This window comes from Babylonia areolata, chromosome 19, assembly GCF_041734735.1.
Source record: "Babylonia areolata isolate BAREFJ2019XMU chromosome 19, ASM4173473v1, whole genome shotgun sequence".
Taxonomy (NCBI): domain Eukaryota; kingdom Metazoa; phylum Mollusca; class Gastropoda; order Neogastropoda; family Buccinidae; genus Babylonia; species Babylonia areolata.
Genome location: NC_134894.1, coordinates 49,012,629 through 49,027,325, shown reverse-complemented (window position 1 = coordinate 49,027,325; position 14,697 = coordinate 49,012,629). Strand labels below are relative to the sequence as shown.

At 39.5% G+C, this 14,697-nt stretch overlaps 2 protein-coding genes across 2 annotated transcripts in view; one reads left to right on the top strand and one right to left on the bottom strand.

Moving 5' to 3' along the window:
• Window positions 1-14,697, bottom strand: part of LOC143293802 (histone acetyltransferase KAT7-like) — a 23,318-nt gene extending 8,621 nt beyond the window's left edge. Inside the window, exons 1-8 of the mRNA XM_076605056.1 lie at window positions 14,623-14,697; window positions 13,251-13,371; window positions 11,762-12,037; window positions 11,188-11,270; window positions 10,634-10,720; window positions 7,914-8,120; window positions 6,221-6,418; window positions 4,461-4,550 (exon numbers count right to left, since the gene is read on the bottom strand). Coding sequence (XP_076461171.1) covers window positions 4,461-4,550; window positions 6,221-6,418; window positions 7,914-8,120; window positions 10,634-10,720; window positions 11,188-11,270; window positions 11,762-12,037; window positions 13,251-13,371; window positions 14,623-14,637 — 1,077 coding nt within the window. The 5' untranslated portion in view covers window positions 14,638-14,697. The remainder of the gene's footprint in view (window positions 1-4,460; window positions 4,551-6,220; window positions 6,419-7,913; window positions 8,121-10,633; window positions 10,721-11,187; window positions 11,271-11,761; window positions 12,038-13,250; window positions 13,372-14,622) is intronic.
• Window positions 579-3,741, top strand: LOC143294352 (uncharacterized). The gene is made up of 2 exons (XM_076605807.1): window positions 579-1,290; window positions 2,127-3,741. The coding sequence occupies exon 2, from the start codon at window positions 2,204-2,206 to the stop codon at window positions 3,272-3,274; it is 1,071 nt and encodes a 356-aa protein (XP_076461922.1). The 5' UTR covers window positions 579-1,290; window positions 2,127-2,203; the 3' UTR covers window positions 3,275-3,741.

Here is a 14,697-nt window from a genome sequence, read left to right as displayed (position 1 = left end):
TGTGCGCGCGCAACACAGCACACAACAAATTATTTACTGAAATTCAACAGTGGTGAGAATTACTGGTAATGTATATCATTCTATTCTATATTTTTTATAATTCAAGGTAACTTTGTTGTAAGTCAGTTCAAATTTAATGTCTAAGCCATTTGACTATGTGTAAGTCTGTAACTATGTGGTAATGTGTTTGATAAAGGTGAATAAGTATGTTTATGCATATGCTGATATTACAGAGTGACTGACTTATTAGATTTTGTGTTTGTACAGCTGTGCTTAACTCTTTCCATACGAACGGCGAAAGAGACGACGTTAACAGCGTTTCACCCCAATTACCATCATCAAAATATTGCAAGCGGAAGGCTCTTATACTGAAGCCGTGAATGTTGACAAAGAATACCACAATTCTGACGACGGAAGCTAAAGGTTGGGTCATTGAGACACCCACTGGACATCCGAGGGTTCTGTGTAGAGGAGAAGAGAGGACTGGCCGTACTGAGTGAGTTAATCTTTGTGTGCATTAACAGTTTGTTATGACACAGCACACAACAAATTATTTACTGAAATTTAACAGTGGTGAGAATTACTGGTAATGTACATCATTCTATATTTTTATAATTCAAGGTAACTTTGTTGTAAGTCAGTTCAAATTCAATGTCTAAGCCATTTGACTATGTGTAACTATGTGGTGATGTGTTTGATAAAGGTGAAAAAGTATGTTTATGCATATGCTGATATTACAGAGTGGCTGACTTATTAGATTATGTGTTTGTACAGCTGTGCTTAATCTTTGTGTGCACTTACAGTTTGTTATGTTTGTACATGCATTTTTAATTTGGATTGGATGACAGCAACTGAATACTAGATTAAAACTGAAAAGAAATTATATGAATGAAACTACTGCTGAGGTTCCAGTAAATTAATGTAAAAACCCCATAATAGCTGCAACGGTAGACATGGCAATAAACAGTGTGACTTGAATTTTCATTGGAAATTTTAAAATGTTTCAGTGTCAAGGCCAAACAACTGCGAAACCTTATGAAACACTACAAAGACAACGGGCCCTGCCTACGCATGAGGAACAGGGGAGGGAGAAAGAACAACACCAAGTGCCTGTCCCTGGATGACACAAAAACCGTGTCATACAGTTTATAAAGAACTATGCAGAAGACAATGCTGTAAGCCTTCCGGGCAGAGTGCCTGGTTTCAAACGTGATGACATTCTGCTCCTGCCATCCTCTACTCCAAAGAGTGAAGTCCATCGCTTGTTTGTTGCCAGCTGTGATGAAGGAGGTAATCATCCCAATCTACTTTTCAGAGTTTCCCTCCACACTTTAAGTTTATTCTTTTTTATTTTATTTATTCATTTATCTGTTTTTATGCATGTACTTATTTCATTTACTTTTACTGATTTTATCAGTATGATTATGATTATTTCCTTGGTAATCATACCAGTTTATTTTTTTTACTCAACAGTTTATTTCATAAATAGATTATTTTTGTTATTTATTTATCCTTTATTTTTCATTCATTATTGGGTTTTTTTCTTATTTTACTTGTACTTACTCATTCACATTAATATTCAATCCATCTTCTTTTTAAAGATTTGCTCTTTGTTATTTGCTTCTTCGGTCTTTATGTCTGGCTGTCTATCAACTTTAAGGTTAGTGAGGAGGTTTGTATAGATAATAGTGTGGTATGAAACAAACTAATTTTCACCTCACAGCAACTTTGTCCTTCTAATCAGAGAAGAGAAATGATGTTTTTTTTCCTATTTGGGAAAATAGAAATTTGTTCTTGGCATACTAACTTTACTGTCAAGAAGGGAGTGACAAAAGCACATTATTTGATGTTGTTGTTGAAGAAAAGCAATGAAAGAGTTGAAAAAGAGAAGAGAAAAAGGCAAGCAAAGCATGCATTACAAACAAACATGATTTTTCATGTGTTAAACACTATACTTAGTTTGGTTGTGCAGTCAGCTCAGTAATTATTTTCCATGTTTCAGTGAAAGAAGTGCACATGAGCAGTTGCAATTACAGGTATATTTCAAGTATACCTGTATATTCAAGTATATTTCATTTAGGGTTTTCTTATTTTCCTCACCATTCCTTGCATTGTGTGGTGTGCAGGATTCCGTCCAGTGGCCATTTCTACATTTAGGAAGCTCTGGGCTTCCCTTCTTCCATTTATAGTTGTTGCTCGGTCCATGACTGACCTGTGCTGGATCTGCCAAGCGAACAACCACCGCATATTTAGAGGGGCCAACCTTGACGACCAAGAAAAACAAGAATTACTGATGGAGCAACAGCTTCATTTGAGTCGTGTTGAGGAGGAGAGGGTGCTCTACAGAAGCATGACGGCACAGAGCAAGACGGTTGTTGAACAGCAGCAGATCATCTCCCTGGGACCCAACAGGCCATGCAGCAGGGACATCACTGCCCACTACTCCTTTGATTTTGCACAGCAAGTGCATCTTCCCCACAGCCCCTACCAACCTGGCCCCATCTACTTCCTGACCCCCAGAAAGGTGGGGATTTTTGGTATCTGCTGTGAGGGTCTGCCACAGCAGGTAAACTACTTGATTGATGAAGGAGCCTCATCAACCAAGGGGTCTAATGCGGTCATCTCCTATCTCCACCACTTTTTTGACCAGTATGGCCTTGGAGAGAGTGAAGTGCAGCTCCACTGTGACAACTGTGCTGGTCAAAACAAGAACCGGTATGTACTGTGGTATTTTGCTTGGCGGGTGATGACTGGAAGGCACAGGTCTGTCACACTCAATTTTATGCCACCAGGCCACACAAAATTTGCACCAGACTGGTGTTTTGGGCTGCTGAAAAGAACCTTCAGGAAAAATGAAGTCCATTCTCTTCAAGAGCTGTCGGATGTGGTTCGCAGGAGTACCCCTGTGAAAAAAGTAAACATTCCACAGGTTGTCGCCACAGAAAATGGACAAACTCTTGTCAAAACATACAACTGGCAAGAGTTTTTCAGCGCCCATTTCCGGACACTGAATGGTATTAAAAAAATTGGACACTTTCGCTTTTCAGCAGAAAATCCCGGGAGTGTTTTTCACAGAGAAACTCTTGCAGATGAAGAGACAGAATTTCGGTTTGTGGGAGATCCGGAAGAAGCCTTGCTTCAACTGGATGATGTGCCAGCTCTCATACCACCACCTGGTTTGTCCCATGAAAGACAAAACTATTTATACAGGAACATTCGACCCTTTGTGCGATTGGAGGCAAGAGACAGACTGACCCCAGATCCGGATGCCTGAATGAGAGTTCACAGAGTGGACGTTTGCGTGCGCTTGTGTGTGTGTGTGTGTGTGTGTAGCTTATGTATTGTGTATTCTGGATATTTCATCACCATGTGACCTCACCATCAGCTGCAATGCTTGTGACTTGAGCAACAGTTTCAGTTTTTCAGTTTCAAGGAGATGCAAAGTGTGTTCACCATACACCACATGTTCATACTATACGGAGAAGAAAAAAAAAGCTGATGCCTAAACATTATCCAACTCGCTGCTCAGCCATTGTGACTAGTATGAGACAAGTGAATGCTGTGTGACCAGTTCAGGATTTAAACATTTCAAGTGTGTACTGTTGATCCAGAGCAGTTACCAAGTGTATGGTTTTTTTTTCTTCTTCTTTCAGTTTCACTTTGATTTGTAATGGATACTGCAGTGTGTATTTATGTCACTGTGTGTGTGTGTGTTTTTGTGTGTGTGAGAGAGAGAGAGAGAGAGAGAGAGAGAGAGAGAGAGAGAGAGAGAGAGAGAGAGAGAGAGAGAGAGAGAGCAAAGTTGTTAATTCTAAAACAAGAACATGTTTTATCCTTCATCAGATAACTTTTTTTCTCTATTGTTTTATGTATATATATTTCTTTTTTAAAAGTAAGATTTCTTTTTACTTGTGTGGTAAAGCAATAAACACTATTGCTGTATAATGCTTTTATGTTATTATGGTAAGACTGTTTTGTCTGAATGCTTTTCCAATCATGAACTGGTGAAAAATGTAAAGTTCTAAATTCATTTTCTCAAGACTGCACAATAGTAATGAGCCATAAGTCACCTGAGAGGTGTATTAGGGTGTATAGTACATGTGTGCAAAATTTCATCCAGTTAGGTTAACATTTAAACCCAGTTGCTAGGTAGTTTTGACATTTTAACTCCTCTTTGAAGGGCATTTTTTCAAAATGGCCGAACTTCCACCAGCACACTTATATTAACCATAACTTCCTTTCTATTTATCCCTTGACAATATATTTAGTACCACCAGAAAGCTCTTTTTCTCTAGTTTCTGGTGATACCAAATACTCCAAATGTCCAAAATGATACTTTGTGTACCCTTCGTGGGAGTGGGTCACATATAATGAATCAGGTCTGTTGACATGTCAGCGCCCTACTGGTAGTTACTGCCCTTGACCAGAGAAAGTAGACAGTGATGGGAGAGTGACTGTACCTTGTTCTTTTTGCCATCCACTTCAAAGACTGACAGGTTGTTCTTCCTGTAGATCTCATCCCCCGGAGGGTGTCTCCACACACACTTAGCCTGCACACAGTTCACTGCTACTAAGTCCAATGGTCCCCACAACTTAGTGTAATTCTGTTGTTCAAAATACTTGGGATATGAAACTTTCACATGACTAGAAAAACATACAACAGGTACATGTGCGTGCATTCATGAAGCAGGTGTTCAAGCATTTCTGTATCAATGATGTCTATACACATATTAGTGTATGTGTATATATATATATATATATATATATATGACTGAAATGATGAGATGTGTACTATAAATGCCTGATGGCTACACTGCTGTAACACTTTAACTGTGCACTTTAACTTTAAACAAAGTATACATTAGCATAATTTGAAATATTTACATATACATAAGAGTAACAAAAACCGAAGATCCCAAGACTCGTGCATTTAAGCACAATGTGTCATGTGCTGAAGTATGAAAGCATGAACAGTATTTCTAATTATTTTTTTCTTTCTACTTTAACAAGTTCCAGAACTGGTGCATTTGCTGCTAAGGGAAAAATAGTGCTGGTGCTAAATTGATAGCAAGTCTGCCTGTAGCAACAAATTCACAATATAAACATTAAATGCCATTAATCTGAACATCAAAGAAGTGTTTATAGACATACAGACACACACACTTATATCCAAACACATATGTCAACACTTCTACGTGTGAGCACCTCTGAAAAGGAATTTCTGTAAACCATAAATTGTAAAGGTGATTCTGCAGCTAACATCTGAAACAAAGAAAATAGTCATATTCTAAACGTGTCTGGTGCAGGGTAATTCCTGTATTTCTGTGTCTTTTATCACCATGGATTCTTTCAGAAAATACGGAAAAAAACTTAGCCATATGAAGAGCACAAGAACAGGAGTCATGATGGCTGCCGGAAAAAGAGGGCGCTAGCCAGCGGGACAAAGGGGAGGTTACCTACTTCCAGGAGGTTATCGGCCGTAGTTGCTTTCGTTTTCTCTGCATAGGCGGATAGTAGTTTGCACAGGACAGGAATGTCACACCCCTGCTGGAGTCTGCACTAGTTGGGTCACGGTTAAGTATGTGTAATTAACTCACTCGGGACGACAAGTTTTCTCCCTTGCTTTTCCCCACAGATGGCCCATTTGTAAGGGTTTGGAAAAAAATTACAAAAAATACAAAATACAGAGTAAGAAAATGAAACTTTCAGAACTGGTTTATTACGTGTTGAGCTATTACATATTTAAAAAAATCAAATTTCTCATCTTATTTTTACAGTTTTGCCATATGTAGAAAATACTGCCAATTTTTCACCCCGAATCACCATACCCATACTCGCTTAATGCATTAAATTCGCTTTCTTCTTTGTCATCATCCACCTCTTCAATGTCCAACCCTTCAGTTTGTAGCATTTCAAGTACTTCGGCAACCCTAAAATGTTGCCGTCGCTGCCTTGTTCGCTTCACAACTTTTGAGAAGAGCCCGCTTTGCTAACAGGCTGGCACGCGAGCAGACGACCGGATTTTTATTTCTTGAAAATGCTATTCCATTCCATCGTCTGAAACCGAATACTTTTTATGTAGGAATGCTCATGCATTCCTTCGTCCGGAGAGAGTTAAACCAACATTTAAAGAAGTCACCATCATAAAAATTTTTTTTTAAAGATTAAAAAAAAAAAAAAAAAAACATACAGTGAAATCAAGCAATGAAGAATAACTGACCAAGTGTCGCCGGAGTATGGTGGCTGTCTTCATGTACTTGAGGCAGAATTCACAGAGGTAGATCTTGGGGAGACGTGCATATTCTTCAGGGTAGGGTGAGGAGTACCAGGTGGCAATCTCAAAGCGACCCATCTCCATCTTCTTGATGCGATATTCCTGCAGGTCAGACTTCTGGTAGTGCTGGGTCATCTGATGTTCCTGTGCAGCAGAACACACAGACATGAACAAAGCACACATCAGTCAATGCGTTGTGTTGTATTGCACTGCACTACACTGCATGATATTACTGTCTGTCACAACAGATATTTCTATGTGAAATCAGGCTGCTCTCCCTGGGGAGAGCGCATCGCCACTATGCAGCACTACCCTTTTTTCTAAGTGTTTTTTGCTTGCTTTCAAAGCAGACTTTTTCTACAGAATTTTACCTCTGACAACTCTTGTTGCTGTGGATTCTTGAATGTGCGTTAAGTACATGCTGCTCATGAGACCTCGGTTTATCTCATCCGAATGACTACTACCCAGACCACCACTCAATGCGTAACGGAGAGGGGAATAAAAATCCCAGTCCACATATGGAGCTTGGAACACTCGCAATGTGAGGGGATCACCAGAATCACAGAAACGATATAGAAATTCATATATATATGTCATTATATGAAACATTTGAAAGTTTTTAGAAATACTAAGACTCTGATACAATACCGAGTAATATGTTAGACATTCACAAAAGCTGACAGCAACAATTCTTCAAATTTATATTGACTAAAATTCACAAAGGCCACTGAGAAAAGAAAACTCAATATGGTCAAGAGAAGGCTGCACAAACTGCGATCCTTATGGCTGAATAGATGCACAGCCATGGATAGACAGGACAGCAGACATGGGCAGGTGGTCAATAGATGTGCTGACATGTACAGGTGGTCAATAGACAGAATGTGCAGACATGGACAGGTGGTCAATAGATGTGCTGACATGTACAGGTGGTCAACAGACAGAATGTGCACACATGGACAGGTGGTCAATAGATGTGCTGACATGTACTGGTGGTCAATAGACATGTGGTCAACAGACAGAATGTTTAGACATGGACAGGTGGTCAATAGACAGGTGGTCAACAGACAGTATGTTCAGACATGGACAGGTGGTCAATAGGCAGGTGGTCAACAGACAGTATGTTTAGACATGGACAGGTGGTCAATAGACAGGTGGTCAACAGACAGAATGTTTAGATATGGACAGGTGGTCAATAGACAGGTGGTCAACAGACAGAATGTTTAGATATGGACAGGTGGTCAATAGACATGTGGTCAACAGACAGTATGTTTAGATATGGACAGGTGGTCAATAGACATGTGGTCAACAGACAGAATGTTTAGATATGGACAGGTGGTCAATAGACAGGTGGTCAACAGACAGGTGGTCAACAGACAGTATGTTCAGACATGTACTGGTGGTCAATAGACAGGTGGTCAACAGACAGAATGTTTAGATATGGACAGGTGGTCAATAGACAGGTGGTCAACAGACAGTATGTTCAGACATGGACAGGTGGTCAATAGGCAGGTGGTCAACAGACAGTATGTTTAGACATGGACAGGTGGTCAATAGACAGGTGGTCAACAGACAGAATGTTTAGATATGGACAGGTGGTCAACAGACAGGAAGTGCTGACATGAACAGTGGTCAGACTGACCAACAGTTCACAGGCGCGGGCCTGGGCCTCCTTGAAGAGCTCCAGGTCATAGTGAGAGGCCAGGCCCTCCAGCAGGGGCTGTCGTGTCATGTGGTACGCCTCCCGGTGCCTGCTGTGCTTCTCCTGCAGCTCCACTCCAAACTCTTCCACCTTCTGCCTTGCTGCCCGCATCCGCTCCACCTTCAGCTTCTGCTCCTCGCTCTGCATCTGTAGTTCATGGTCAGTCACTTGTCTTGTGTTGCATTGTAGTGTAGTGGTGTGGTGTAGTGTAATGTAGTGTAGTGTAGTGTAGTGTAGTGGTGTAGTGTGGTGTAGTGGTGTGGTGTGGTGTGGTGTGGTGTGGTGCGGTGCAGTGCAGTGCAGTGCAGTGTAGTGTAATGTATTGCACTGCACTGCATTGCATTGCGTTATATTTTGTCACAACAGATTCCTCTGTGTGAATTCTCCCCAGGGAAAGCACATCACTTCAGTGCAGCACCCCCCCTTTTTTCTGCCTGCAGGTGTATTCATTTTCCTATCAGAGTGGATTTTTCTATAGAATTCTGCCAGGGACAACCCTTCTGTTGCTGTGGGTTCTTGTACATCCACTAAGTGCATGCTACACACAGGACTTCAGTTTATCACCTCATCTGAATGACTAGTGTCCAGACCACCACTGAAAGTCTATTGGAGAGGGTGAAAATATTGGCGAGTGTGGGATTTGATTTCATGTGCTCAGATTCTCTCACTTCCTAGGCAGACACGTTACAACTAACCACCATTCCAGTCAGTCACTGCTCTTCATTATGCATCTGTACTGCACTGTCAGATGGTCAAGCTGAGTGTTCCTGCACATGTGACCATCAAACTTCCACCCTTTTTCTAGACCTTTCCCAGACCAGACTGAAAATTTTCTATACCAAATACAAAACCAAACTGAATCACACATTTGTCTGCTACACCACTGACAAAAGATACTGGCAAATATCCCAGTATCAAAGTACAATTTTCATGACTTTAAGGCTTTTTTTTTTTTAATTAATTGTTTGCTTATTGTTTTAATCAATTTAAATGCATTAAGCACATTGTTGAAAGGTACTGGTCAAGGGATTTCATCAAAATTCCCATGACTTTTCCAGACCTTGAAGGTCAAACTATATCTTCCAAGACTATTCCATACTTCCAAGACATTGTGCCAACCCTGTAAGCTGGTGGATTCCTGACAAAATAATGAACACACACCGCACCTTTACCATAGCAGATGAGATTTTTCTTTTTTAATGCCAATAATGAACATCCCTCCTCCCACTCCACTCCTAGCATTTCAACAACTTTTCATCAGATGTTACTCTCCTATGTCACTAAACAAAATCAGATCGCTCTAGTGTTATGATTTCTGGAGACACACCATCAGTAAGGTGTTGCACTTCTGGTCCATTCCAATGGTCAGGTTCTGATCCCCTCTTTCAACCTCCTGGTGTGTCCTTGGGAAAGGCACTTTACTATGATTTGCCTCACTCCACCCAGGTGTGACTGGGTACCTGACTTTGGCTGGGTAAGGTTAAAAGGAAATTTTCTTCCTAAAATTACGTTTATCTAACATACTTACCATGACCCACTAGTGCAGACTCCGCCAGGGGTCTGACATCCCTGTCCTGTGCAAACTAATACCCGCCTATGCGGAGAAAACGAAATAACTATGGCCAATAACCTCCCAGCAGTAGGTAACCTCCCCTATGCCACCCTGACTAGCACCCTCTTCTGGCAGCAGCCATCTTGACTCCTGTTCCTGTGTTCTTTATACAGCTAAGTTTTTTCTTATTTCCTGTGTGTCTGTCGATTCTCTGGCGTTCTTGTTCTATGTCAAATAATGTCGTCAATCAGGTCACATAATTACATGGCTCGAAGGAAATAAAATCCATGGCTGTATAAAGCCATGGGACCTTCAATCTTTGTTTTTATTGTATATTGAATTTGATCACTGTGGTATGTCATTTCACTAAATTACCTCTCTCTCTCTAGCATTTCAGTTTACTAAATTAGGTCATTCTAACATGTCTTTTTATTAAATTAGATCTCTACAGTATGTCACTTCACTAAATTAGATCACTCTAGCATGTTAGTTTACCAAATTAGATACATGTAGTACATCACTTCACTCAATTAAATCACTCTTGCATGTCAGTTTACTGAATTATATCCTTGTAGTATGTGACTTCAAAAATTAGATCACTCCAAATAGATCATTACAGCATGTCATTTTTACACCATTCAGATTTCTATAGTATATCATTTTAATCAGATCAATCACTGAAAATATAGATAACTCTATCAAATCACTTAAGACTTTCCTGACTAAGATCACTCTAGTTTGTCACTTCAGTAGTATCGTAAGACTTTGATATATGTCACTTTACTCAATTAGACTGTAATGTACAAAGATTTCGTCACAATTTTCTTTTCATGTGATGGAATTTATTTTCAGTTTTTCTTGTTCTTTACATCACCTGTACGTTTAATATCTAAATAAGCAATTCTTGATTCTAAAAATGCAATTCTTGATTTCATATCATTTTTCAGGCCATTAACACTATTAGTTGTGATAATTTATTTAGAGTTTCTATAATCAAGCTTCCAACCAAGTTTCATAATGCTTCATACTTTTCCACAAAAAAAAAAGAAAAAGAAAAAAGAAAGCCAAGATTACTATATACAGTAATAAGCACATATGCCTTTCTTACCTGGTGTCTCAACCCTCTTCTGTCATTCAGTTCAGCTTCAATCTTTTTCTTCTCCTGAACAGACTTCAAGCGGGCGTCATATCGTCTCTGAAAACAATTATCATAAAATATCACTGGAATTTATATCATTCTTAAGGAATAAGATCAGCCTTTAAATAAACTTTGTGCAAGCTGACTTACAACATTACAAATTTCTTATCTGATCCACATGACCTCTTTCTACATTACAACGAACATGTTTTCAGTCTCACACACCATGACAAACACATATGTACAAATACATCATAAAATGTACAAACACGTCTACCCCACAAAAGCCTGTCAAATGTCCATACACATTACCTACATAAGCCTGTCAACACCTACACCTGTGCATGAACCGGGCAAGGACCATCCCACACACAGTAAACATTGCCTGTCGACGTTCTTTTTGTACTCCGATGCTCATAGCCCAGATAACCACACAGGGCATTATCAAGGATGTAAATTGTAAATATTGATTCTGTGAAAGCTAAAAAAAAAAAAAATGGAAATCAAATTTAGTCAACACTGACCTTACACTCATCAGCAGTTGTGTTGTGATAGAGTGGACAAGAAGTCAGGGTGCGATGAGATTCATGACGTCCACTTAAGTGACCTGCACACACACAAAAAACCCACAGCTTAACAAATGCTGCAGTACCATGAAGCAAAATTCACTAGACCTTCAGGAGACATCCAGCCACCAGTCCACAACAGAGCATGCAAGTCAAATACAAAAAGAAAAAGACTTGTTGCTTAAAGACTGTCTTAAAGGAGCTGCTTGGGCTTTTGCAGGGTATGCAAACAGAACTGAAATCCAAAAATGTATAGTCTTGATTCACACACACACACACACACACACACACGATATGCGTTCATTCGCTCGTGCTTTCTCTCACATACACATGCACATGAACATGCATAAGCACACACTTTTTATCCCACTCTCGTTATACATATTAAATAAAAACTATTTTCAAACAGAAAAATAAGGGATGCAAATGCTTCCCTAAGAACCGAGAGAAAAACAACAAAAAACACAAAAGACACAGATGCATGGAACAATAATCAATACACATCTGGACACAGGCAGCTCATTGGCTTCACCTTTGGAATCACAGCCAGGCAGGGGACAGTGGGCTGTGCTTTCATTGTAGTCAGCCTTGGGCAAGGCTCTCTTCTCTGCAAACCAGTCCTTAGAATCTGCCTTGCCAACTTCACCCTCTCCGTTCTGTGCTGCCGGCACCACAGCTGGTTTCCCCATCTTCCCTTTCTTCTTCTTCTCAGGAGGACTCTTTGAGGAGTGCTCTCCATCCGAGTCCGACCCTGAAGCTGGAGGCTCTTTGCGCTTCCTTACTACTGCAGGGAGAGGGATGGGCATCACTGCAAGAAATAAGCATTTCATTTCAGAACAATGATCAGTCTTTCTTGTTTATGTCAAATATACATGTTTCAATTTTGTACTGTCCTCTGGAGAGCAATCCAAAGAATCTCGTTATCTTTAATTGGCAGTTTGAGTATCACTTTCTCACTGGACAAACAACAATCAAGGAACAGTGACAAACATAATGCACAAACTGATCAGAACACTTTTGACACACTGGCAAGTTCATGTATATTATGCTGGAAGAAGTTCTCACTGTTGACACATTGGCAAGTAAGTGTATATTAGAAAATGTTGTCTTGTAGGCAGCAACATACATGGCACAGCTAGCTACATCTGTGCCACACCTTTGGCTTGCCTTCCCCGCAGGGTTTGCTGTAGGTTTTGATCGCAGCTGTTTCTCCACAGCAAGCATTGCAACAAACATGCAACCTGAGCTGCGTGCAAAACCATACCATAATGCATGTCTAATTTACAAACTATCAAAAGGATTAAAAACATCAAGATACCCTTACACGATAGACCTGCTAACCTCTTGAGACTTCTGAGTAGCAATTTCTTTATTTGAAAAAAAAAATACTTAAAAAAATGGTGTAAAAAAATTATATGAATCCACCCAAATTACATCTTCTGCTTACACACAATACAATCACACAAAAATGTTAACAAACTGAAGGTTGTGATGTTGACACTGTATTGATTTATTATATTTCTATCTTTAATCATTGCTTGATATTTGACAACGTCAGGTTTACATTTCATTTATATGTGCAGCAGAGAAGCATTCTGAAGGTCTATCTTTATAATCTCAATCAAAAAATGAAGAAAACATATGATATATACTAACATAGGATGCAATAAAACTGTCATAATTCAAAATCATGACACATCATTTCACTGATTTGATTGAAAACAACCCCCAATACATCAAATACCTAAGTAAAATGAAACAGCCACATCTGAAGCTACTGGAGCAGTCCACTCTTTTACATGTGTTTCTAAACCTCTGTCAACTACCTTGATAGTCATAGCAGGCCAGCAATATTGCTAATTAGTAAGTTTTTGCTCCTGCTAAACAATGATAGGCTGCTTGTGATCCACATTATATGATGTGACTGGATTAATGTTGAGTGTGTCACTTGACAAAGATTTTTTTTCTTTTTTAAGCACAATGGGGTTCTGGTTTTCATTCCACCCTCTGACCAACCAAACCTTTGGTGCCTGCAGCTGACCGTCGAGTGATGCGGGTGGCAGCTCGGGTGTCATCTTCACTGTCGGCACCACCATGGGAATGATCGCTGTCATCAGACACAGAGTCTGCCACTGCTGTTCTCTGCAAAAGCAGAATACAAAATCCCTGGTTTTACTTTTAGAGATTAAAACAATACATGTATGACAATTTAAAAAGTAGGAAATATGTATTAAAAAAATAATAATTTACTTTTTTCAATTAACTTAGCCACACTGCCAGTAGTAGTATGTCTTCATAATGTTTCATGTGTTTTTCCATTAGTAGAATAGTACCCTCAAGATCAAGAGTGAGGGATGATTAGCACTGTATTTGTAGGGTCGCCCTGTGTCGTAGGACTTACACAAATCAGAACAATAAGTCTAACACGTGTGAATATCTCCTCCACTGGTTTCAGTGACACTTCCCTAACTTGTCCTGAAACAGTTTAAATTTAATGGTGCGGAGTCTTATTTGCATGGCAGACATCAACTAGCTTAATTTTCATTGAATTCCACTTGGATGTAACTTTGCTTCTAATACAGATGGAACCATAATTCTTGTTGTGGGATGTTTGTTTTAACTTGATTTTTAACCTAAGTTTGCTCTTGGGTTGTTTTTAAATATAACTTAAATTTTCATACCTTTTTTCAACATGCCTGCCAGTACCTATTTTAAGTCTGAAAATCTGGCAGGCCTTTTAGCAATTTTTCCATATATATGTTTTCATGGCTGTGGCTGTGGAAAACCTAGTGGTCATTACACCTAGATCATATTCCTTTCAAAAAAAGTAAGAGGGTAAATTTCCCACCAATAATGGCCTGGAATGATTCTTATCATTCTGCGATATTGGAGCCTGTGAACTGGTCATGTCAAATTTCATTCTGGTTCCTTTCTGTTTCATGAACTTTTTGAGATCAACGCGGAAGGTAATCACTTCAACGTCTGCTGCTCTGCTACTGGTTTAAAACTCCTTCCTTGTTCTGGCAATGCCAAATCAGGACTGGAAACTTTTCAAAGCTTTCATCATTATCTGGCCAAGCACACAGTGACTACTGAATAAGCAGCACAGGGAAATAAACACAGAAAGTGAGAAATTATTATGTTTTTTAAATTCATTTCACATGCACTTATGGCAACAACGGCGAAAGAAAGCTGTTGTACTAAATATTACTCACGCAGTGATACCCTCACACCAGACAGTGGTTGCAACAAGCAACAAATGGTGTGGCAATTCAAAATCATACGAGTCATTAATCAAATATATATTAATTTACAAAACACTGCTTCATAGTGGGAATTGTCTGCGTTTTTACTTGGTTCACGGAGAATATCCTCTAAAAATAAGCACTTCACCTTTCTTCTGGGCATGGTGTATTGATGATATTCCAGATAATACGATTTTTGGCGATCTGCGGCGGTAAGTTTGAG